General features: G+C 36.9%; 1 protein-coding gene across 4 annotated transcripts in view; it reads left to right on the forward strand.

Annotated features, from left to right (window-relative positions):
* Positions 1-198: 198 nt before the first annotated feature.
* ZC3H13 (zinc finger CCCH-type containing 13) overlaps positions 199-23,615 on the forward strand; it is a 47,865-nt gene continuing 24,448 nt past the window's right edge. For 2 of the 4 annotated variants that reach the window (XM_034072371.1, XM_034072386.1), the window contains exons 1-8: positions 199-383; positions 6,290-6,412; positions 6,856-6,965; positions 12,213-12,324; positions 18,881-18,989; positions 21,129-21,268; positions 21,785-21,945; positions 23,243-23,440. In XM_034072371.1, coding sequence (XP_033928262.1) covers positions 6,296-6,412; positions 6,856-6,965; positions 12,213-12,324; positions 18,881-18,989; positions 21,129-21,268; positions 21,785-21,945; positions 23,243-23,440 — 947 coding nt within the window. In that variant the 5' untranslated portion in view covers positions 199-383; positions 6,290-6,295. Of the gene's footprint in view, positions 384-6,286; positions 6,413-6,855; positions 6,966-12,212; positions 12,325-18,880; positions 18,990-21,128; positions 21,269-21,784; positions 21,946-23,242; positions 23,441-23,615 lie in introns of those variants that run through there. The other 2 variants (XM_034072378.1, XM_031047682.2) reach the window with 2 other exon arrangements.

Here is a 23,615-nt window from a genome sequence, read left to right on the forward strand (position 1 = left end):
CGTGGCCTACCAGCCCCGCCTTCCCCGCCCTCCTCCAACATGGCGGTGACGCCGCTTCCGCCCGGTCCCCTCTCTGCTGTCCTCCCTCCCTTGACGTCATCACCGGGGGCATCGCGGCGGGGCGGGCGGCGCGAGGGCCGCCGGGAAGGCCGCGCGCGGCGGGAGCGGCGGTGGCGGCGGCGGTTTCCCATCGTCCGCGGCGCGCGGGGGCAGGGCGGGCGGCGCCGGGCTGCGGGAGCGGGCGGCGCTCCTCGGCTTCCTCTCCGTGTCGCTCCGCGCTCAGGCCCGGGAGGACGGACTCCCCCCTCGCCCCCTCCCACCCTCTCCGCCCCGGGCGGCGGCGGAGGAGGCGGCGGGGAGCGGCGCGGCAGCGGAAGGAGCAGGTGAGTGCGGCGGTACGACCGGGGGTGCGGAAGGAGGGAGGGAGAGAGAGGGAAGGGCCGTGAGGGAAGGAGAGGGTGGGCCGGGTCGGGTCCCGCATCCCTTTCACCGCGCCCCACGACGGGCTCGGTGCCGGAGCTGCGGGGAAGGGCCGCGGTGTCGCCCGCCCAGCCCGGTGCGAGGCGGGGGCCTGCCCGAGGAGGGGGCGCAGCTGGGCGGGCCTAGCGGTGCGGCCGGCCGGCCGTTTGCGCGGTGTGAGGTGCCATCCGTCGGTGACCATGTCGGAGCCCGCTTCCCGCGTACTTGGATCTTCCCTTTTAAGGGTTTTTTTCCCTTTCAGTGGGGCTCTTCCCCCCCTTTCTGGCAGTAAAACGGTTTCTGCTTCATGCGCCTGCAGGATCTACTAATTTCGCTGGTGCGAATTCCGTCATCACCATTTCTTTAGACAGTGGTCTCAGCTAGCTCCCATTCCTTCCAGAACTTGTATGCCAGGCATGTTGGGTTAGTGTTGTGGATGGTCTGCTTAGGTCCTCCCCTTTGACTTCCTCTGCTGGATTCTCCCTCCACCACTGGTTTCTTGTCAACCTTCTGCCAGACTGCTTGAAGAACAGGTTTTGACAGATAGTGGGATAGGGAACAGGACCTTAAGGGATCTTGCTGTGGTGGTGAAACACTTAGGGTGCCTCTGTGCAGATTGGAGCAGTCACACTCAGTGAGTGGGCCTAGTCTATCTGGAAACTGGAAGTGTGGTTTTATGTGGCTGTGCCCAAGAGAATCCATTCTGCTCCTTGGCATGCTTGGTATGGTGTGACAACGTGCTAATGTGGTGCTCCAATTTACAGATTGGAGGTAACACGTGTCCAGCAAACTTGGCACGAAGATATAGTGAACTGGGGTTTGTCTGCAGAAGTCTGCACAGACTGTCCCTTAGTCTGGTGGATCATCTTCTTTGAATATGAGGATTTTGTTAGACAAGATATGGAATACTAGATACTTTATTTTGTGGTGCTAGGGCCTGATTTTTTAATTTATTTATTTACATGTAGAAAGCCAACTGTGATTTTATACTTGTGAAAACATAACTAGCAGTTGCTTATCACTACTAGTGAAGGAATACCGTATGTTAAATGAGAGGTAGGGTCAACTTAATATGGTGATGGGTTAACAGCACGGAGTTGTTAAAATAAACTTGGAATAATTTCTAGGGTTTTGTCAAACAGGCTTCTTTGTGGGAGTTAAGAGTGTTAGACTGGCATCCTATAAATGTGCCATCAGTGTTTGACTAGTTTTTTGAAAGATGGGTAACAATGCATTTTACTATTTTTAGCATTATTTTTAGGTAGTAAACCGGTGGAGCTCATTCAGTATCTCTGTTTTGTTAGTAGTGTGATGTGGAAACATTAACACTGTAATCAGAAATGAAACCTTTTCAGGTAAAAGCTTTTCATGTGGAAAAGTGGAGGGAAGCACTGACATTTTCCTCTCCCTAAGGTGTTATTTAGTTGTCAACAGGTATTAGCTTATCATAGGGTGTTACAATCAGTTTGTGCCTGAACTACTGCAGGATTTTAAAATTACAATTTTGTTACTTTAAATGGCATATTGTCACTTCACAGGTAGGATTTTCTTTATGTTTAACCTGTGTGTGGTCTGCATGTATGCATGCACAGACACTGATTGACATGCCTACTAGGGATGTCTTGGACTTTCTTGAACAGATTATATCTTGTTATATTTTTTTTTCTGAACTTTGCTGTTGTTCTGTTACATCTCAGTTTCTAGTTGTCCTGTAGAAGCAGGATTGTTTTTTTGCAAATGACTGGATTAGGTTTTTCTAGTAGAAAAGCAGGTATTTCAGATGTGCTTCTATTGATCGTGGCTTATGTAATATCATACTTCTTTTGGAAGAAAAATGCTAATCATACTTGACCCCAAAATGGAGGAGTACTGATAATAAAAATACTGAATTTCATTGAATATTGTGTTAATCGTCACACTTCATGGATCTCAGTTACTTGGATAATGCCCACTAAGTATACTCACTTCTCTCAAGTCTGTCTTACATTTTAGATTTACTCATGAGGTAACACTCTGAGATACATTTTATTTCAAATGGTAGTATAATTAATGTCATTAACAGTTTGTCTCTCACCCAGGAAAAGTTATTCAATTTAAAGACCAACATAGATTCATCTGTAGGTTATTGTAGTGTTAAAATATTCCTAAATTATTACTAACAATTCCTGTGGATCTTATTTATGTATTGGAAAGCAATACTTTACAGTCAAAATTGTAGCTATAGAATTTATTTTAGGAGTATAAAGTTCACTTAGTAGTAGTAAGCTGTTTCAGAAGCTGCAGACACTTCAGTATCCCTACAGCAGTACAATGTCATGTACTTGAAATAAAGAAGTGCATAATTTTCTACTTAGAAACTTAAAAAAATAATTATTATGAAAGTAATTAGCTGAAATGTTGAAATATGAATGCTCAGGGCTCAGCCCATACTGATAATCAGTGCTTTCTAATCCATGTGAGTGTTTGATAAGGAGATGTTAGTTCAGGGACACAGACATTTGGTACAAAAGAAAATTGTTGAACTGGTCATTAGTGTGGGATTTATTGTAGAATGATGATCATCAAGGGTAAAGCAATGTAAGATGAAAATGAGGGAGCATTGAGCAAGTTATGGGAATGTTTATGGGATGTACCATTTCAGTTCTTGATTATCCATTAATATGCAGCCTGAAAAATCTGGAAATGAAACAATTTTGGTTTTCCCCTTATAGTATTCTTTATAAGCAAGGAAACTTGTCACTAACATAAAACTACTGTTAGGCATCTGAGGTTTTCAGCTGCAATATTGTTTAAGTAGTGTATTTTTCCAACTTGCTTGGGCCTTTGAAGAATGAAAATGGGACTGGCTACATTTCCAGATAGTCTCTCAATTGTAATGCTTGACATAGTGGAAATTCCTCAGTTTGCCTCTGAATAGCATGTCTGGGCTCTAAACCTTCAGCCTGTATAACAATTATGTTCACTTAAAGTGAAATCTCATACAGTTCTGGTTGCAGGAGCAACCAGAAGAACCCTTGTAATAGAATTGACAGAATGCTACCTAAAATAGTACATTTTTTAATTTGTTACTCTTAGCTTTTTTTTTTTTTTTTCATTTAACATAGGGTTTTTTTACAAACCATAGAAGAATCAGGGTTGGATGGCATTCTCTTAATTTCCTTATAGGAAATTATTGGCCTAAAAGTCAGGAAGCAGGTAGTTGGAATGAAGTTACCTGCTCAGTTATGATGGTGTTTCCCCCTTCATCCTCTCCATGTTTAGAACTGTCCTCTTAAGCTTAGTCATCATCTGAACTTCCCATAGAAGTTAATTCAAAGAAGGTAATATTTGTTGGGTAAAAAATAAAATTTAAAATAAGATGTTTTGCCTCTGTTCCCTCAAAAATAGAAGGACATTGAAATTAGGCAAAATAAATGTAAATATTATGTATCATGTACTACTATCATGTTAGTGTGTATTGTACTTGCGTATTAGATGCACTCATTTTATCTGTCCTTCATGTGTTGAACCTTCTCCCTATGCCATTGCCAGTGCCGTTCTGCTAACCTTTTTATTTCAGATATACCTCTTTTTAGTGCAAATATTTAAACCAAAATCAGTATGTCATATATATGATCGTCTTATTAAAAATGCTTTTGCATATGTCAGTCAATTTTTGTATCCTTTGTTAAAGCGTGTAGCTGCATGAAACCTTACAAATTCAGTGGGGGTTTTTGCTCACATGCAGTGGGAAACAATCCTGAAATGCAAGGGGCTCAGCTGGGTGAGATGTGGTATTGTTTTGCTTTCTACCTTTAATGGTTTATTCTGTCAGACTTTGTAACTACTGCTGCACATTGAGCTGTCCACAATGACTCCTAATTATTTTTCTCAGAAGACTGGACTAATTAAAACTCATCAAGTATTTAGATAAAATCATTTCTCCTTGTGTGCATTACATTTTATTTATTTGCATTTCATCTGCTGTTGTATTACTCAATTTTCTAACTCAGGTAGATCTTTCTGGAAATCTCTGTTCTCCACAGTTTTTACTAACCTAAGTAATTTCCAACTACTGATGAATTCTACTGTTTCACTGTCTGCTTCCACTAATTGTTGTTAACCATTGTTTTTAATGTCTGGTATACACCACATGGTTAACTTCTACCATCTCTGAGCATCTTGGTTATCTGAAACTTACTTATGATAGGGATCAAATTCTTCACATAGTCGAAGGGTTGGAGAAGTAGTCACTAGAGCTGAGCTGAGAAATCTCTCAAGTACATAGTTTAAGCTTGCTATCTTCTGTTGCTTGTAAAGGGGCTATAGTGCCTAGCAAGAGCTTCAGCACAGTTTTCTTTGTAGAAAGTGCACAAATGTCAGTCTTCTAGGGAAGCCTTGTTGAAGTAACCATAGGATTCAGATAATGAAGTTCCATCTAAATAAAAGGGAGAAAAACAGGTATATCCAAGTATCAAGTGTAAAATACATACAGCAGTGTTACTTTTCTTTTTTTTTTGTACATTTGTCAGCATTTATACTTTTTTTTAATATTACTGTAGAATGGAACCTTACAATCTGAATGCTATGGGAATATGTTGCTGATCAGATTGGTGAAAAATTGTAGTAATGCAGTGTGGAGGGTGTTAGCTTAAATTTGTATTATTCTGACTGTATGGATGAGCTTTTCATGACGTGGATGGGGCAGAATATATAGCAGAAGGGTGGGTGGTTAGAGTTTGGCTAATCATGTTGTACTGAGTAATGAGCTCTAGAATGATGGCACTGTGACAGAGGTGATTTTTTGAGCTGTGTATAAATCATCCAGAAACTGGCAGAATTTTCCAGACTGAAATAATTTCAATGTAGATCAAGTAAAATTTAAACAGTGGACAATGGTTTTTGGACTCCAGTTTGCCCTGTTTGTGCAATTTGTTTCTAAATGTTTATCTTCCTTTTTTTAAAAAAAAAATATTTTTTTTCTGTATTCAATAACTCCTCAGGTAAGAGAAATTGTGACTTATTTATCAAACTTATGCTGTATTTGCTTTCAAATTTGTTTTTTTTTAATGAAAGGAGTTACTTCTTAGGAAGCATAAGTTTATCACAGTTTTGTGGGTTTTTTTGTTTGGGTTTTTTGTTTTTTGTTTTGTTTGCTTTTGAGGTTGGTTTTTGTGGGTGAGGGGTTTTTTGTTCAATTTTTTTGTTTTGATTTTTGTTTTGCCTTTTTTTTTTGTCTTTCTAAACTCAGGTGATTGCAAATACTTGTAGGATACAAGCCAGTAACAAATACAGACTGTGGATGGTATCAGGGTGATGTTCAGTATGATACCAAGTTGGTATTTCACACATTAAAATGAGGGGGGTGGATGGAGCTCTCATTTTCTGGATATCTGTTTCTGAAAATGGGAGCCATTCTTAGTTTCTTAGAACCTGTTTCTGAGAGGTTGGTGAAGTAAAAGTAATATTAAAGGCTCTTTTTACCTGGAGTCACTTCAGCTCCTTCACATAAAATACATGTTGAAGGAAGGCATCTGTTCTGTGTGGTGTTTGGTACCGAAATGAGTAACATATCGTATGATCTTTATCAAAGGGAAGCTGAAGAATCCAAAACAGGTCATAAAATAAAATGAAGAACTATCATTACTGGTGCTCAGCTGACTTGTTCAAATCAGAGGCATTCCTTGTTATTAGATACATTTCACTCATTTATAACTTTTATTCTTTCTTCATCATCTCTGCAGCAACTCTTGCAATGTGTATCATACTATTTTATTAATGTGAGTTCAGTGTCCATAGCCTCAAACTGAAGGATTTTACAGTTTTGCTTTTTTTTTTTTGGTTGAAGTAGTACAAAATGTCAAAAATTAGAAGGAAGGTCACAGTGGAAAATACCAAGACCATATCCGATAGCACTTCCCGAAGACCCAGTGTGTTTGAAAGGCTTGGACCCAGCACTGGAAGTACTGCAGAGGTGAGTTGTGAAAATGTTCTTCTTCTGCTTTCCACCCCAGCATCTTCTTTTCCAGGATTTAGGTGGTGGGAAAGTATAGCTCACAAGTACCAAATACTCAGATGTCACTGATATTAGTAAAGGTGAAAAGAACTCCTTGACGCATGGATGTTCAACATGCTAATAACTAGAACATTCAGATAATGTGTGTTGTCCCAGCTTCTGGAGAGGAGCAGTAGTACTGTACATATTAATGGAATTTACACCAACCTAAATTTTTCTCTGCCAGACCTGATGCTCATTGTTGGGTTTTGTTTTTTTTTTTTTTTAATTATATTACTGGTAGACAGAAATTACAGATAAATGTGAGTTAATGTGGAGTCATTTGTTTGTTCTGCCACACTCACACCAATGGTATTTCCAGAAACGAGTGTGAAATTCACCCAGTGATGTCTGTCTCTTAGACACAGTGCCGTAACTGGCTGAAGACTGGCAACTGCCTCTATGGGAACACATGTAGATTCGTACATGGCCCTTCACCACGAGGTAAAGGCTATAGCAGCAGTTATAGAAGGTAAATCAAGAACTCACTTTGAATTCTTCACATGCTGTAGGAAAAATAGCTTTTGCAACTATGTCTTTTGTTTAGTTTTTTTTTTTTTAAGTGAAATGCTGTTGTGTGCCTAATGGTATGTTTTATCAATAACCAGTTGCATTGTGAAGCTGCTCAAGACAGTTTAGCAACTTGCAGTGGGTTTTCTCGGGATTTGTGTGTATGTAGCTTTAAAAAATTAACAGAGTCCACTGAATGCAGATTGTCTTATATTACTTGAAATGGGAAGTTTAAGTGCCTTAACACTTTTTATGTGTAGTGTCACTGCAGCTTCTGATATGCCTTTCTGTCCTTTACTAAAATGCTGTCTTGCAGCTACTTTCTGCAGCACTCGCATACTTGCAGCCCTTCTGCCTTTGCTATGTTGTTTGATGAGTGTCTGTCCTTTCTCTCCTGTTGTGGGAAAACAGTTCTCTTCAAGAGGTAGTTCTGTGACTTTATCTGTCAGATTCAGAACAGATATCCTGCATCATAGGAGGAGATCCAAAAAGTAACTCCATTTTTCAAATGAGAGTATTTTTACTCTGTCTCTTCATTTGTTACTGTAATTTTAAAGTAGTGGGTGTCTCAGCTGTCCTTTTTGTGGCATAACACCTTACTTAACTGAAACAAACTGTGGCAGTAACTTTGTAATATTCTTGCTATAAAAACCAGAAAATACAGTTTCAGCATAGTACCTCTTTGTATAAAGGCTTCACCTTTTAGAAACAACTACCCTTCATAATGCTACAGTAGTGTCAGTGTGTCCGTCTGTAATCTAGAGGCAACACTAAAGTATCAAAGTGTAAAGCCACAACGGGAAGGATGGCATGAGGTTAGGGTTATGTTTCTGTCTTTTTTTCCTAGTCTTGTGGCATACTGTCAGGATGATCTTGACTTGACTTGTTTGATCTTCCATTGTTGCAAGGTGACAGCAGCTGGGATACAAAATACATCACTGAGTTTAATGTTTCTTTCAGTGTGTAAAAAATTTACTCCGTTCGGTACTGAATGTTCCAAATGGGAAAAATGAGGGATTTACTGGTAGAAATTCAATTTTAGAACTTTTAGAATGTCACTTTCTCCTTGCTTTCATTGTTTGGAACACTCAGTGCGTAGTTCTGCTTGGTCATTTGAAGAAAAGTGACATTTCTTTTAATGATTAAAGCTGTGTTTCTGCTTCACTGTCACTACTGACATTTAAGAATACCGTCAGTTTACTTCTTTTTATTGCTAAATTTTTTTACTGGGACTATATGAAAAAGTCAAAGGACAAATCTTGCTGATTATCCTTGACACATTTAACATTTAAGTGTTCTTAAAAAGGGCGAGGAAGCCTCTACGTGCCTTACACATACACACACACCATAACAGACAAATGAAAAAGCATGCTTGCCTTCAGGAATTTCTGGTAATACCTCATGGCCAGGCACAGAAAAAACTGATTTATGTACATGATAAAATGATGACAACTTCATGCCATTTAACATTAGCGATTTTTACAAATGTTATCCAGAATTTTGAATGCAATTTTATTGGCTTCTTGCAAGCCAAGCTCATGCTGCTTCCAGCAGTTCATTTCAAGCAGTATTCTTGTTCAGGTATCTGGGACAACATAATGGTGGTGTGTCTACATGAATTCAGCCAGACCTGCTGGTGAAGGCATTTGTCTGTTTTGCAAGCAGTTTGGTAGGACAAAGCAAGTCTTGCTGCCTTTCTGTCTTGCCCTTTCGGTTTCATACCTGTCTGAAATAAATATCGCTGTTAATGATTTTTATCTGAATATAACGCCTCCCAAAACTCAGAATCTCACCAGGCAGTAGGAAAACTTGAGTCTAAAGTGTGAAGAACTCTTAAGTTTAGTTTCACTGTAACTCTGTTTCAGCATTAAGCTGCTTCTCACAGCATGAATTTTAATCTTGCTGTTACAAAAAAGGGAACCTAGCATGTTTGAGCATGCAAACCTTTCCTGATGAGGATATTAAGAATTCGTTAATAGACCTGCCAGTCTTCCAGGCATCCGAAGTATGGAGAAGCTAACAAGAAAAGAGCTGTGTGTAAACATGCTATCCCACAAGTAACTTTACTCTCTTTCTCCACTTGTAAATTGTTGGGTAGCTACTTGGCTGCTTCTTGCTGGTTCCCTTACACTGTATACATACATACCTGTGCCATTGTAACTTCCCTTTCTTAGCCTGTCTGATCATGTTAATTCTGGATTATTAAATAATTTTTAAAACCAAACCAGCAGGGATATTGCATAAGAACTTACAGATTTTGTGAGGTTCAAATACTGTTGTATGGGAATCTGAAAAAAATGGGACAGTATTTCATGAGCAATTATAATATGTACACTACACACTAATAATTGTCATTTGTTAATGCCTGCACGTGTGTGCACACAAACATACACAGATATGCTCAAGAAGTATGTTGTAATGTGTGCCTGCTGCTGGGTAGTTACTCCTGACACTCTTTAAGAGGTACAGAAGCAGATGGAGGGACAGTTACGAACATGTATTTCCTAACCAAGCTGCTGAATATGCAGAACTGAACTGTTGCACAAGTAATGCAGTTTAAAATTGCTTAATGTCACTGCTTAAGTTTTGAAATGATGAAATTCTGCATTTTAGGCCTTACTTAAGAAGTAAGCCCATCACAAAGATCCCTTTTGGAGGGGGAGCAAGTGGAAGGTTAGGTAGAAAAGAAGCCAAAGTAAAGTTGTGATATACCTGAAAGAAAAATCAGACCAGCTTGTTTTTCTGTGCATTAAGTTAAAGTATCTGAAAACTATTCAGTTTTCTGAATAATTGTTTCTTAAAATCTGACAAATTATCAGTCTTACTTTATTAGACTCTTTGGGGGATTATGATGATTTTGGGGAAGAAGTGCTAGGATTGTTACCATGACACTTTGTCCCAGTGTTCTCCTAGGGCTGAAGAAGAAAAGAAAACAAAACAACAAAACCAACAAACTAGACAAAAACCAAACAACAACAAAAACAACATACAAAAAACCCCAACAAACAAAAAAAGCAAAACAAACAAACCCCCCCCCCCACAAAAAACCAGAAACTAACAAACAAAAACCACCAGAAAACCACTAACAAACTCCAAGCCTGAAGCTGTAGCTTTTTTCATTTCTGTGATTTCTTGGTAACTTTTGTAATCTTTAAGTAGATTTTTGAATAATAAGTTTTTTCTTCCCTCCCATACTGAAAAAGATATTAATTAAGGGTGAAATGGTTTCAGTGTTTTTTTTCACTCTGGTATATAGCTTTTTTTTTTTTTTAAAAAAAGGTATTAAAAACCAAGTACGTGAGCAGCATTCAGTGGAAGTTCTGTTGCTTTCTCCTTTAGCTACTGTTTTATATACCTGAAATTGCTCCTGTTGAGGAGCAGTGTTACATTAGCTTGCATTTTTTTGCCTTTAAAATTAATTTTCCCTTTCACAAGTTCAAATCCTTTCTGCCATAGCTAAGTATTATTAAAAATTAAGGCATATGTTGCCAGTATAATGCTTGAAGACAGTTTATTTGTTGAGGTAGCTGATGGTTGGACTGCTTCAGAGTGTTTCCATAATGCAAAGGAATTATCTTTCTAAGATGGGTGAGAGGGGGAAAAAAAAGCTTTAATACCTTTTCTAATTTAATACCCTTTCTAAAGTCAGATGCTTTAAAGATGATATGCATGCAAAGAAGATAACTTGTTTATATTTGTATGCTGGACATTATTTGATCCTTAGTGCTGAAAGAAGCAGTGTTACCATTTTGTACCTTTCCTCCAGTCTAGATTGACCTGTATTTAAAACTTCATGAAGATTTAAATGTATTTAAAATGAGAGCAGTCACTGGTCTTTTTCTTCTTAGATCCTAAAACACTTAACTAAAGCACAATTTAAAGAATATTGACAACATTGCAAAAGGTGGAGTGGAAACCAGTTTTTGTTATTCAAATATGCACAGGGTGAAAATGAAATCATTAATTTAGATTTTTGTATGCATAAACTCTGAAAGACAGTTTATGATGTACTTATGTGACAGAGGAAGGGTGGGAGAAATGACACTTTCTAAACAGAAACCCTAATTCAGTCTGAAAAGCAAGTGCAGACTTCCTTATTCAAATAGCACCTATAACTTCTAATCAACTAAGGCATTATCAGTTACCTCTTTATGATTCTTTAGTGTAAACTGATAGGTACAGATCCAGCATTTTCATGCATCTATTTCATGGAAGAATCTGTAGTTAACAGCTGACAGCCATCACGGAAGTACAAAACTCAGTCCAGTTTTATATGAAGAGAAAATTTGTGGTGTTGAACTGAAAGATCATTTGAAGCAGCTCTTATATCCATCGCATTTGTTTAGGAACTCGTTTCAATGCAAAGATTGTTATCTTTAAATTCATAAGGGATAAAGAACTTGTGAATACATACTAAGGTGACAAAATTACATAGATGTAGTAGGATAGGATGTTCCCCTTCCCTTCCCATGATACCTTTTTACAGAAAATATATGTTAACGTTACATGACTGCTAGAGTTCATCCAATATTTTGTAATGAAGTAACAAAGTAATTGCATTACTGCAAAATGGAAAATAGAGGAGACCTCCAGGAGTGAATTTCTGGTGCATGGTCTTGCAACAGGGTTTTTTCTGTGGCAGTCTCATTAAGGCCGTGGGAGGATGCCACTTAGGTCATGTTATCTCCACTTGCAGGCTTCATTTGTATTCAGAGTTGTGCTTCCGTGTGACTATCGTTGCTAGTTTAAAGTAATTTGACTCTGCATTAATTGTGTTTTTTATATATACACACACATATATATAAAAGATATATATTAAAATGGTGCAGCTTAGAATATGGAGAAGGCTAAAGATATCCTGAAAAACTTGGTAAGAGTGATTGTGGAACACAGTCAGTGATGGTCAGAAAAAGATTTATTCTTGATAAGATCACCTGAAGCTGATCTAGAGTAGTAATCAAATCATGTCATATACATGTACAAGTAATTTTTCTTCTTAGAGTCAAGTCTTACTTGATGTTCTGAAAAAGTTGTTTTTTTTAGAATGCTTAAGCCCATTAGAACAAAGTATTTTTTTTTTATTCATGTATTTCACTTCTGGGTGGGAGGTTTAGCTTCTTTATGTATATGCTAAATAAAAAAAAATAGCTTGTATTTGTTTAGAAATAGTCCCACAGAACTGGTTATATTACGTTTCTGTATTAAACAGGTCACCAGAAAGACCCACTGGAGATCTTCGGGAAAGAATGAAGAACAAACGTCAGGATGTTGAAGCAGAGCCACAGAAGCGAAGTACAGAGGAATCGTCCTCTCCTGTTAGGGTAAGAATGGAGTTTGCAGAACTCCAGAATCCCTCAGTAGCAATTGGGCAATGTATCCTAGAAGCCTGATCATGGTGACTTGTAATATTTAAAATGTTTTAATGAACTGATCATTTTGTACATAGCATGTGGCATATTTTATTATGAAGTGTCTTAACAATTGTATTATATTGCAATTTTATAGCACTTTCTATTCTTGTGGTGCCCAAAGATTTTACAAACCTCACAGACTAAAATATATTATGGATGCTGATATTTGTTATTTAATAACATTGCAGGCTCTGGTTATTACCAAGAAAGTGTATTAACTGTTGTTCCAGTCATCCACTTTTCCCCCCCCCCCCAGCACTTAATCATATCCATTGTTCGCATGCATTCTGACTCCAGTTGTTCCAAATTTGCTTTTGATGAGACCACACAGTTATTGTTGTGCTGGTTCATTTCACCTTCTTCCTCACAGACTGATCAGCCATCCCAACTGCTCATTTTTTGGATTTTGCAAAAAATTCTTCCATTATCCTCATTTTCTTATCATCTTTCTGCAGCCCTATACCTCTGAAATGTCAGAACTTACTTATTTTTAAATCGTATTATCTGTTCCTGATGTTACAAATGGATAGGGGCAGAGTTGGTAGTGTGGCCCTGAACCCGTGTAACAATAGCACCAGTGTATTCCTGCATCATGTTTTTTAAGATAATTTTCATCTGAATAACAACTAAAAATTTTTATCTGTGAAAAATCAGGTTTGCTTCTTCAGATATTAATAGCATTCTGTTTTTACTTCCTCTCGGTCTGTTCCTACTTGCTGTATAAAATGAATTTTTATGTCAGGTGTAAAGAAATCAACAGCAGCTGCTATCATTAAATTAAGAGAATGGCTTACCTTTCAATCATGTTTTCAGTTGCTGTTAATTTATGTAAACTTTTGATCTTTTTACTCTTTTACTTGAATGTGTTTCTTTTATTTTTCCAATAGTTTGAATAAACTGTTCAGTTATTGAGTACATGGTTGGTGGGAGAAGTGTTTTTGTCCAACCGTTATTAAAAAATTATCATAACTTCTTCTGTCCAACTGACAACTGTACAACTCTGATTTTAATGTAATTCTTACTTTTTGGTAAGAATTCATGCTTTTATAGTGTTCTATTAATGTAATAATAAAATACTTTTAAACAACTAAAACCCAAATAAAGATGAACTTGAAGCAGGAATCAAAAAGCACCATAGAATTAGTGGGTCTGTTAAAGTACCCAGGAATTATTTACAGGGTAAGCACACTGCAGAGGAAAAAAAGTTACTCTGCTTCAATCTCATAAAGCAGAAGGCTGAGGAAACCACTGAGCTTTTATATTATTTACATGGAGGCAACTTTCAAATGTGGGATATCCAAAGAAAGTTTCTGGAACAATAGATGAAGAGGGACAGTCATCAAGAGTTGCATTGCAAAGAACCAGGATATCTAAAAGAACAGAAGACTGAACTGCTAACAAAAATCTTGCTCTACCATTAGAGCTACTACTGTGGTGGAGATCTGATATCTGATGTTTCCATCTCAAGCTTTTGGGATAACAGAGGAGCTGGATAAGAAATCTTAATTTTGTTTTGAAATAATGAAAAGTAGCTTGTTCCATACAAATTTCCTAATTGTATTTTTTTTTTTGAAAGAGCAGCACTGTTCCTGCAGGCAGAATCTGTGCTTCACCAGTCTACTAGCATGAAACTTTAACAGAGCATAGGGGTTAAGAGAGAACTGTTTGATACAGGTGAAACCTTAAATAGCTTCTTTTAAAACAAGGCTTTTGAGGCATATTAGATAGTCGAAGAATAGCAGGTATAATGCTGTCAGGTTTAGAAGCTAGCTAAGGGAAAAATTTTAGATTAATTTCAGATGATAAAGTTACAAAGGATGTTATGGTGCTTCATCTAAAGAGCTATAAATTTTTAAGAATCTGAAAAAAATGTTGGAAATCACTAATGCCAAACTTTACAGAAGGTATGAAAGCAGTTGAGATTACTAAAGTCTGAGGAATGCTACAGAGGTTGGGGAAAGATAGTTTTTGTCAGTACAATGGCAGGTGAAACTTGGTGTTGGCAAGTGCAAGGTAATGACAATTAAGAATGTATTTAAAACAAAGAATCATGAATGAATATTTGAAAAGTAACTGAAGCCATCCAGTAGAAAAAGAAGTTATTGTGGACAGCTCAATAAAACTATCTGTTCAAAGTGCAGTCACAGTTGCAGAAGCAAACACATATATAAAAATGGAATAGAAAATGATCAATATTATGTTGTAGAAATTCATGTTCCAGTTTTATTTGAAATGCTGTTTGCTTATGATCACCTGTATGCAAGAAAATGCAAAGTATTTTTGAAGTGGGCAAGGAAGTGGGAGACTGGAGACAAAAAAGGTCATGTGGCGAATGTATGTAATGTATGGTTGAGATAATGTAAATTAGATGCGTCATGTTCGTACTTTATCCCAGTAGAAAGAGTGGCAAATTTTAAATGGTGAGGGGAAATGCTGTTTATGTTATGTATGACAATTCTACCTGATTGCCAGAAGATACATTCAAAAACCTGAATAGGTTCCACAAAAAGTTGAGACAATATAACTAGTATAAAATCGTCTTAGAAGACATTTCTTGTTCTTTGGAGACGTAAGATAACTAGCACAATCTGTGTGTATTTAGGAAGAAACTTCCTGTAAGGACAGTTTATAGAATATATTCATTATATCTTCATGTCTTGTACTGTTATTTTCAGAGACAATATACTGCGTTACGTGGACAACTACATTGAACTCAGTTGTTTCTGTATTTCTCAGATTTGTGCTCAGAATTATTTCAGCACTGTCTATAGTGTATCAATTATGATACAAATAGATTAGGTTCATGTTGCTACTATATTTAGTCGGAAATTTTATTGTTGAATTTTTCTGTGTATTATGAAGACAGCTACATTGGCGTATATGAAGTATTAGGTAAAGTGTTACCTGGGAGGTGTGTGTGGTTTGGGAGAAATAGTTGGAAGAACTTGATGTACATTTAGGAAAGGGTTTTTGTAAGGCTTGTGTATTACCTGTTGCGTATCTTTGCTCTTTATCAGTATGGCATTTGAATACCTCTACTAGAAATGGAAGTCAGCATTGTCTTCCGTCTCTGAAATGGAAACAGTACCTGTTAATTTCAGGGAAACTTCAGATTCATTTTCTTGTACATTTGTGTAGTGTGGTAGTAGTTTACACTGTAAAGGTATTATACCTAGAGCAAAATAGTACTATGCTTGCCTAAAAGATTCTGTCTGTAATACATGATAGCTTATTTTAGAGTTAAAGGAATCTGTGCTTTTGAATTAGTTTATATTTCTGCTTTGTGTACACATGCTGATAAGGCTGAAACTGAAGTTTCTGCCTTGTAAGAATTGTAGGTTGTAAGAGTCTTATAAATATTCTCTCTGCTGGTGTTGGTAAAATAATACTGCTTGGCTAGAAGTATGTTTTGCCAACTGGGTGAGTCCTTTTGTGCTTGGCCAGACTCCTCTAGCTGTGGTGGGAAATTCATTCAAGTAGACATGGTGTGCTGTAGGATGCTGATCATATCTTACGGGGTGTGGAACTTCAACTTAAGTAGATGTTAATTAAATAAAATCTCACAGAATTCAGCCATATTGTCATGGGCTTTTTGTTTTGGTGTTTTTTTTTTTCCTAAGTAACATTTCTTCTGAATGTCAAATTAACTGATAATTAAACTGTAATCATCTAACACATATAAATAGTTTAAGTGTGAGCACATTCCTGAGAACAGCAAGATAAGGTCTACTAACTTGTTTACTCTTAGGACAATCCACAATTTCTTTTTTTTTTTTTTTAATAAATATCTTATTGTGAAAATTTATTGTTTCTTTTCTAGTAAATGAGATTTTTTCAGAGTCTGCAGAAAAATAGTTCACAAGTGTGGTTAAATTTGATACAGCGTCTTGAAGTACAAGTCAAAGACATCCTACTGGCCTTTGGAGCTTGACTTACTTTATTCTTGGCTTACTAAGGGAGAGACAAAAAAAAACTCTGTGAAGTACAAGCAGGTCTATATGAAGGAAATATTTCCCATAGTATGAGGGAATTAAATGTGTTGTAAGTGGAACAAGTACAATGGAAGGAATACCTTGAAGATTTTTGCAATGAGAAAATTCAAATATGTCTTCTGAACCATCATAATTTAAATTCTTGATTTGTGACCTCAGGAATAAATACTTAATTTCTAAACTGAGATTTGTTTTTCAAGATGCAATGTTACCAGAATCTTTCTCCTGGCATATAAACTGAAGTAATTTAGTGTATAAATGAGCTCGGATCAAGTTGTCCAGACTTGTAAAATATCATGCTTGCATAAAAATTGTCTGTTCCCTTCCCCTATATTCAGTAATTCAATAAAATTCCTTTCATAGATCTTTTTGCTCTCAGTTCTTCTGTAAAAGTATAATTGTGCCACTACTGAACCACTCCACTGAAAGGAGAAAATGCAGGTTGTTTCTAGATGCTTGTGTTTGGTTGTATGCTTGGAGATGTAGGCAAGACTTAAGCAATACTACACAGGTTGTATAGTATGGGGTTGTATAAAATGTACATTTCAGTTAGTAAAAAATGGTGTTGGACTAATAGAAACTAGTGTTTGTATTTCAGAAATTGTTTATTGTTTGTTTATATTATAGGAGTTGGAGTATGGAGTGGAAGTACACAGTTTAATACAACAGATGCAGTCTTTCAAGGAGGGCAGTCTAGAAATCTTAAGATACTCTAAGAAAATAAAGAGTGGTTGCAGGGCAGGCTTCTTGATGAAGTTAAGGTTTTCAAATGTCATTAGAGGAATTTTCTTTTTAAGTAACTTGCTTTGTATAGTACAGTTCCTGCTCTTAGACTGAAATGTCTTTAGTACATCTTGTGGTGATGGCTTACGTGATGTCAGTAACCAACACGACTTGATAGGTTAGCGTCTTGTGCATCATTTTAGAGATCCTGTCATGAGATGGAGAAACCTCTATTTCCCCTCCCCCCCCACCTTTTTTTTTTCCTTATTCTACAAGCTGCTTTAAATTAAACATGACATAAATTAGTTATTTACTGTGAAATTCCTTTGTGTTACATAGTGACTGATCGCTTCTGAGCCTTTGAATATGGTACACTGAATGCGTTGAAACACTTAAGAATAACTGTGCTGAAGCATCTGGTTTAAGTTCACTAGGTAAAATAAATACAGTACTTGTTCTGTTGTCATATCATAAAGCTAGAGATAAGATTTTGACATTTAGTGAGTAAAAAGGAATAGTTGAATTTTACTTACTTGGAAGTGACTATCCACAAGCTTATGTTATTTCCTTGCTGTATTTCTAAGGTGATGTTGAGGATTGAAATTAAGTAAAAATTAAGTAAAAAGTCCCAGTGAGAAATAGATAGTGAAATTCTCAGGCATCTCCTTCTCTTGGTATAAAAGCAAAGGTTTCTACGTATCAACACTGAAGAATCCCCAAAAGGCAAAGGAAGGCACTATGGGAGGTGAGAACAAAAGGGATATGGAACAGACTTTCATTATTTGCTCTTTCTGGTTTCCTACTTAGTAAATTAACTTGAGATACTTCTAAGCTTGAATGTTCTTTTTTTTTTCCTCTTTTCTTTTTTTTCAAATCATAAAAGAATTTTGTCCTGTGCTCCACTTGATCCCAGGTAGATTATTTAAGGAATGTCACTTCAGCCTCAGCAATGATGTAACAATGTATCAATTACTACTGGAATTTAGCTGTGGGGAAAGAATAGCATGGGTTCAGTCATCTTTTAAAATTTCTCTTTTTTCCTGTAAGAACAGTCTTTGGCTTCCTTAGGAGTCCACAGGACCATCTGCCACATGCAGAATGGTGCTGCTGCAATAGTTAGACTTGTGTAATAGCTCACAGCCAGTGAAAGTTCAAATACAAAGTTACCAACAAAACTTGATTCTAGTGTGTTGCTTTAGCCTTTTTTTTTTCCCCTTCCTTCTGCCAGCAAAGGGTCTCTGGGGTTTTTATTATTTATTTTATTATTTCCCCAAATTCTTTATCCTGTGGAGAATTAAATGGTTCAGCTTCTGAGGTTCATCTGCCTTGCATATAAGTATTCTTATTTACAGCTGAAAACTCTCACTCAAGCTGGTAAAATTATAGTCTTCCAATGTTTGTTAAGCTATCAGCTCAAGAACCTGATCTGTTCTTTCAGTTCCCGTTTTAAACTTTGTTCTCTGATACATGCTTGTTTCTTGCCCTGCCCCTAAACCTTCTTATTTTATGAAACCTTTCTTCTCTTTTCCCCACCTGCTGTTTGCATACTGATTACTCGAAATTGCATTTGATCATGTTGCCTGTGGAATTTCTGCTTATTTAAGAAGGTATTTGTTCAAGAGGCTAAAGGGAGAAATACTTTTTGTGAACTATAAAAAAGAAACAGCCAGAATGCCATGTAAAATGTACCTTCTTCAGTCTTCTTTTAAAATAAAAATGTTTACTCTAATGCAGCATTTTTCCCCTTGTAGAAAGAGTCTTCACGAGGAAGACACAGGGAAAAAGAGGATATCAAAATTACAAAAGAGAGAACACCAGAAAGTGAAGAGGAAAATGGGGATTGGGAAACAAATAGAGAAGGTAAGTGTAATGAAATGAATGGTCCCTCTACACCTCAATGAATTACAAGATTACTGGGCTGTATGTAAAGTAGAATGTTGGAAGATTTGGTCTCTAAACAGAATACTTTTATGCAGTAGCCATTAATCTTAGTTTTGGAGGTGAGCAAAGACTGCTTCTTTGCTCTGTATTTGGACTGCTACAGTGCTAAAACCAACTTATTTTGAAAGCGCATGCATTTTTTCCCTTTTAAGGACTCCTCAGACAGCAAGAAACTTGGCCATAGGCTGCTCTATAGCAGAATCTTTCACATTTAGATCACTAGTTGAATCCAAGTTACATCCAAAGTAATTTCTGAATTGAGCAGTCTGAGGAGAGAGAATAACTCCTTTGAATTAAAAAGTCAGCAGGGTTTTGTTGCATAATTTGTAATGGTGTAGACTGTCTCATTAACAAGGGCTTCATTGGATGAGTATAACAGCTCAACAGCTGAAGGTAGCAATCTGAGAACACTCCAGGAGTAGTAGGAGTCTTGCATTACCTTCTGTACTCATTTTTGTTTGTGTGGGCTTTTTTGTTTTGTTTAGTGGTTAAAAGATGATTTTGTTGTCCTTGTTTATAATACTTGTCTGCTTGAGGAAAAGACTGTCTGTTTTCTCCTGAGTTTCACTTTTGTTAGAGACCAAGCTCACCTGACAGTGAAATTGTGACTGGTTCTAATGAACTGTAGTGTTTGTGTGGTTTTGTGTCAGTGTTTCAGAAGTAGTTACAATATTGCAATAGAAGATGAGAATCCTGATCCATTCTAAGTGAATTCAAATATAGTGAAAGTATTTGCAATAAAGTATACTACAAGTTGGTTTTGGGATGAAGCTCCTCTGTAAATTTCATTAAGTAGGTGACTTTAGCATGTGAGATAAGTATTGCAAATATTGTTTTGCGTGTCACAGTACATGAATAGAAGCTGTGATATATTTTCACTCCTTTCTAAATTTTCAGCATGATTTAAGAAACAGCAGCCTATGACATGTATGCATGGAAGTAGAATCTTAAGTCAAAAATGTCTGGAACATAGAACCCTCAAGTTTTATATAAATACATACTATGGATGTCTGAAGTTCTACACATTGAGGCTTTCATCTTGAAAACTATGTTTTATCAAAATAATGTTGATTGTAGCTATACGGCTGAAATAGAATTACCATCTGTTAAGTTCTACTGAGTGCTGTATAAGCAGGTAGATGGACTGGGAAAGAACCTATGCTGTTAGGAACAGCACCTCTCTAGAAGCTGTTCCCATGCATTCTTGTAACATAAAGGGCATTTGTAGACTGAGTTCAGTTATTGCAGAAACTTTTATATAGTTCCTGTGTGTAGGAGGGGGAGTGAAAGCTAATAACTTCTTAATGAAGTAATCTTTTCTCAGACAGTTATTTTCCTAAAGTGCTTTTTGAGCATTAAACTTAAATAGCCTTATAATAAGAAGTGCAAACAGAGTGAGTAAATTGCTTTAATTTTCAGTAAGATTTCAGTTGCAAAGCTTGATACATATGGTATTAACTAGCCATGTCTTAATGAAAAAGTGAGAGAAGTAGCACCTTTTCTCATACGAAAATCAAACAGTAATAATGTTTTAAAACAAACTCTTGTGCATTAATCCAGTGAGGGAGGTTATACAGACCTCTTATTTTAAATTCAATTTGTAGGTATAATTAAGTGTATCAACTGATTTCCAAGATTCTCTATTACACAAAGCCCTCTAGTATCATGCTTTAGTACTTAGAACTGTTTCGTATGAGATTACCCAGTTAAGTAGTGCGCTACATATTTTTGGATTTCATGAAGATATACTCTTTTTTGTTATTTAAATATAAATAAATGTTTTACTGAGTTTTCCTTGCCAACTAAGTTTAGTTGATGCAAGTCTCTGAAAGAAGTTAAGGTGTTTTTCTTAATGGAGTTTTAAAACTTAACTGCAGTTTCTGTGGAACTAACTGGAGTTTTTTCAAGTTTATACACATAATTAAAGAGATTTGGCATAGCTTCATTGATCTATACATGCAGTGCTCAGAAGTCACTGAAATATTTGTGTTGCATCCAGTATGCTAAATATTATTATGTAGTTGTTTACTAATCTGTTTACTTTTTTTTACAATAAAGACTCTGATAATGGAGATGTTAATTATGATTATGATCATGAGCTGTCTTTGGAAATGAAGCGCCAAAAGATTCAGAGAGAACTCATGAAGTTGGAGCAGGAAAATATGGAGAAACGAGAGGATATAGTCATTAAAAAAGAGGTTTGTATTATGTCAATGTGAAATAAAAATCAAAATTCAGGAGCCACTTCATAGCCTTCTAATTGGTTTCTGGAAGACTTAAGCTTCCTGGGATGCAAATGTGCTATTGTATTATGTAGTAGTAAATAACTGGTGCATGTGTAACTTAATATGGGATTTGGATGTTAGTTGTGAGAATCTGGTCAATCATCCAGCACCATAACCAAGTGTTCTGCTTTAAGAGGTCTGCTATTAAATGAGTAGGGCAAACTTGAATGCTCACTGGCACGTATTGATTTTAAACTTTGAGTTATAGTTTTTGTGATGTGTTACAGAGTGCATCATCTTATCTGCCCCCATCCGTTCCCTGTCATCTTCCTTTTATGATGTTCTCTGAAAATGATACAGTTAGTTTATTTGAGGTAGATGTGTACATAGTTAAGATCTCAGATGTAGGCTGTTACTGAATTTATGTATTTGACACATACAATCAAGCTCTTGAGCATTAGTATCAGTTAATACATTCTTTTCCTCAAGATTTCTCCAGAGGTGGTTAGGTCTAAATTATCACCGTCGCCATCACCAAGAAAGTCTAGCAAATCTCCAAAACGAAGATCCAGTCCCAAATCATCATCTTCAGCTAGTAAGAAAGAGAAGAAAACGTCTACTGTATCTTCCCCACTCATGGATCAGCAGAGGTCAGTATGTAAATGCATCTTGTGAGAAAATTGAGAGGAGAGAACCACGCTGATTTTTATTACTGGGGTTTTCATAAATAGTATGAGGTTTCATTATCCTTGCTTTGAGGACTTCTGATTCCGTAACTTCAGGGGAAGTTCTCTAAATTGTGCACTGTGAATCATCTTATGCAGAAAACTGTTACATTAGTACAGCTGCCACTTGATTAATTTCATGGTTTGCAAGCAAACTTTTTCTCCCTGAATGTCCAGAATCTCTGAGAGGTGATAAGGAAATATAAACCATTACGAAAGTGGGAAAGCAGTTTTATTTTGAGATGCTGCAGCCTATCAAGTGGCTTTTCTAGACCGAAGTAAAACTTTTATAATTTGACTACCTGCACATTCTGTGCTGTTCAAGAAATAATGTTTGACTTTCAAGGCAGGAAATTTTTCATAATTCAGGAGGGGAAAGGAGGTGGGGAATGTGAAGGGGAGGGAAAATGCAAGGACAAAGTATGTGAAAATCACAGAAAGTTTGTACTGGGTACCTTGCCATGAAAAGTCAATCTCCAAAACTTGTTTCTAAGTGATTGCTGGCTGCAGGACCTTTTGGATGACTACAGCACTTAGATAAGAAAAAAATTACTGTAGCAGAGTAAGCAGATGCATCTGTATTTGCTAAGCAAAAATTCCCTTTAAAGCAGACAAAACAATGTTGTTTCTGCTATGAGAATGTACAGCATGCAGTAGTATGCTGCTGACATTCACTATGCAGTGGTATCTAGTTCATAGGGTTTATGTCAGTGGTAGTTTATATGAAAGAAATTATACCTTTTCATATCATGGGATGCATATATTCTTTATCCTGTGTCAGGTAGTTAATGTTAAATTCAAGACATGAGTGGATAGGTCATTTTGTGCATGTGATTGGGGTTTTGCATGGCAGACGTGGGAGTCCTTTGCCAACAGACAAGATGCTTCATTGAATTCTCGTTCTCTGATGTGTGCAGTTCATGCAAGGGCATTTTAACTTTGAAAACTAGTTCTGTCTGAACAGGAGCAATTCCCATTTTTGTTCACTTGCTTCAGAAATAAAGGTTATAAATGGAAGAGCCCAATGTGAATTTTTACCATCTACATTCACCCTTCAGTCAAGTAGAGTTATTGAACATTGCTTCGCTAATGGAGTGGTGAATCCCATCCTAAAAGCTTCAAGGCCCTTTACATTCTACCTTTCCTGCCAGCATCTTAGAAATAATTGTTTGAAGTAGTTGGCAGTCCTTCATTTTTCTTCCCCCTGTTAATCTATCTATAGGAGTTCTAAAAGTAACCAGAGTAAAAAGAAAGGCCCCCGTACCCCTAGTCCTCCTCCTCCAGTACAAGAGGAAACTCCCCTGGGGAAGAAACACAAAGAAAAACATAAAGCAAAAGAGCGTTCAGAAGAAAAGACAAGGGAAGTGAAAGAAAGAGGCCGTGACTTTGAAAGGCATAAAGAGAAAAAAGAGAAGCAGAGGTAAGTTATGTTGCATTATTAGCTTTTAACATTAATGTAACCTTGCTTTTAAAGTTACATTTCATAGAACACTCAATATTAAGGGATTTATACTTCCTTTGCCAACAACCTTTTTGGTACTCATTAAATATTTTAAGTGTGCTATATAGATGTATTGATGGACTAATTAACAGAT

This window comes from Melopsittacus undulatus, chromosome 2, assembly GCF_012275295.1.
Source record: "Melopsittacus undulatus isolate bMelUnd1 chromosome 2, bMelUnd1.mat.Z, whole genome shotgun sequence".
Lineage (NCBI taxonomy): Eukaryota > Metazoa > Chordata > Aves > Psittaciformes > Psittaculidae > Melopsittacus > Melopsittacus undulatus.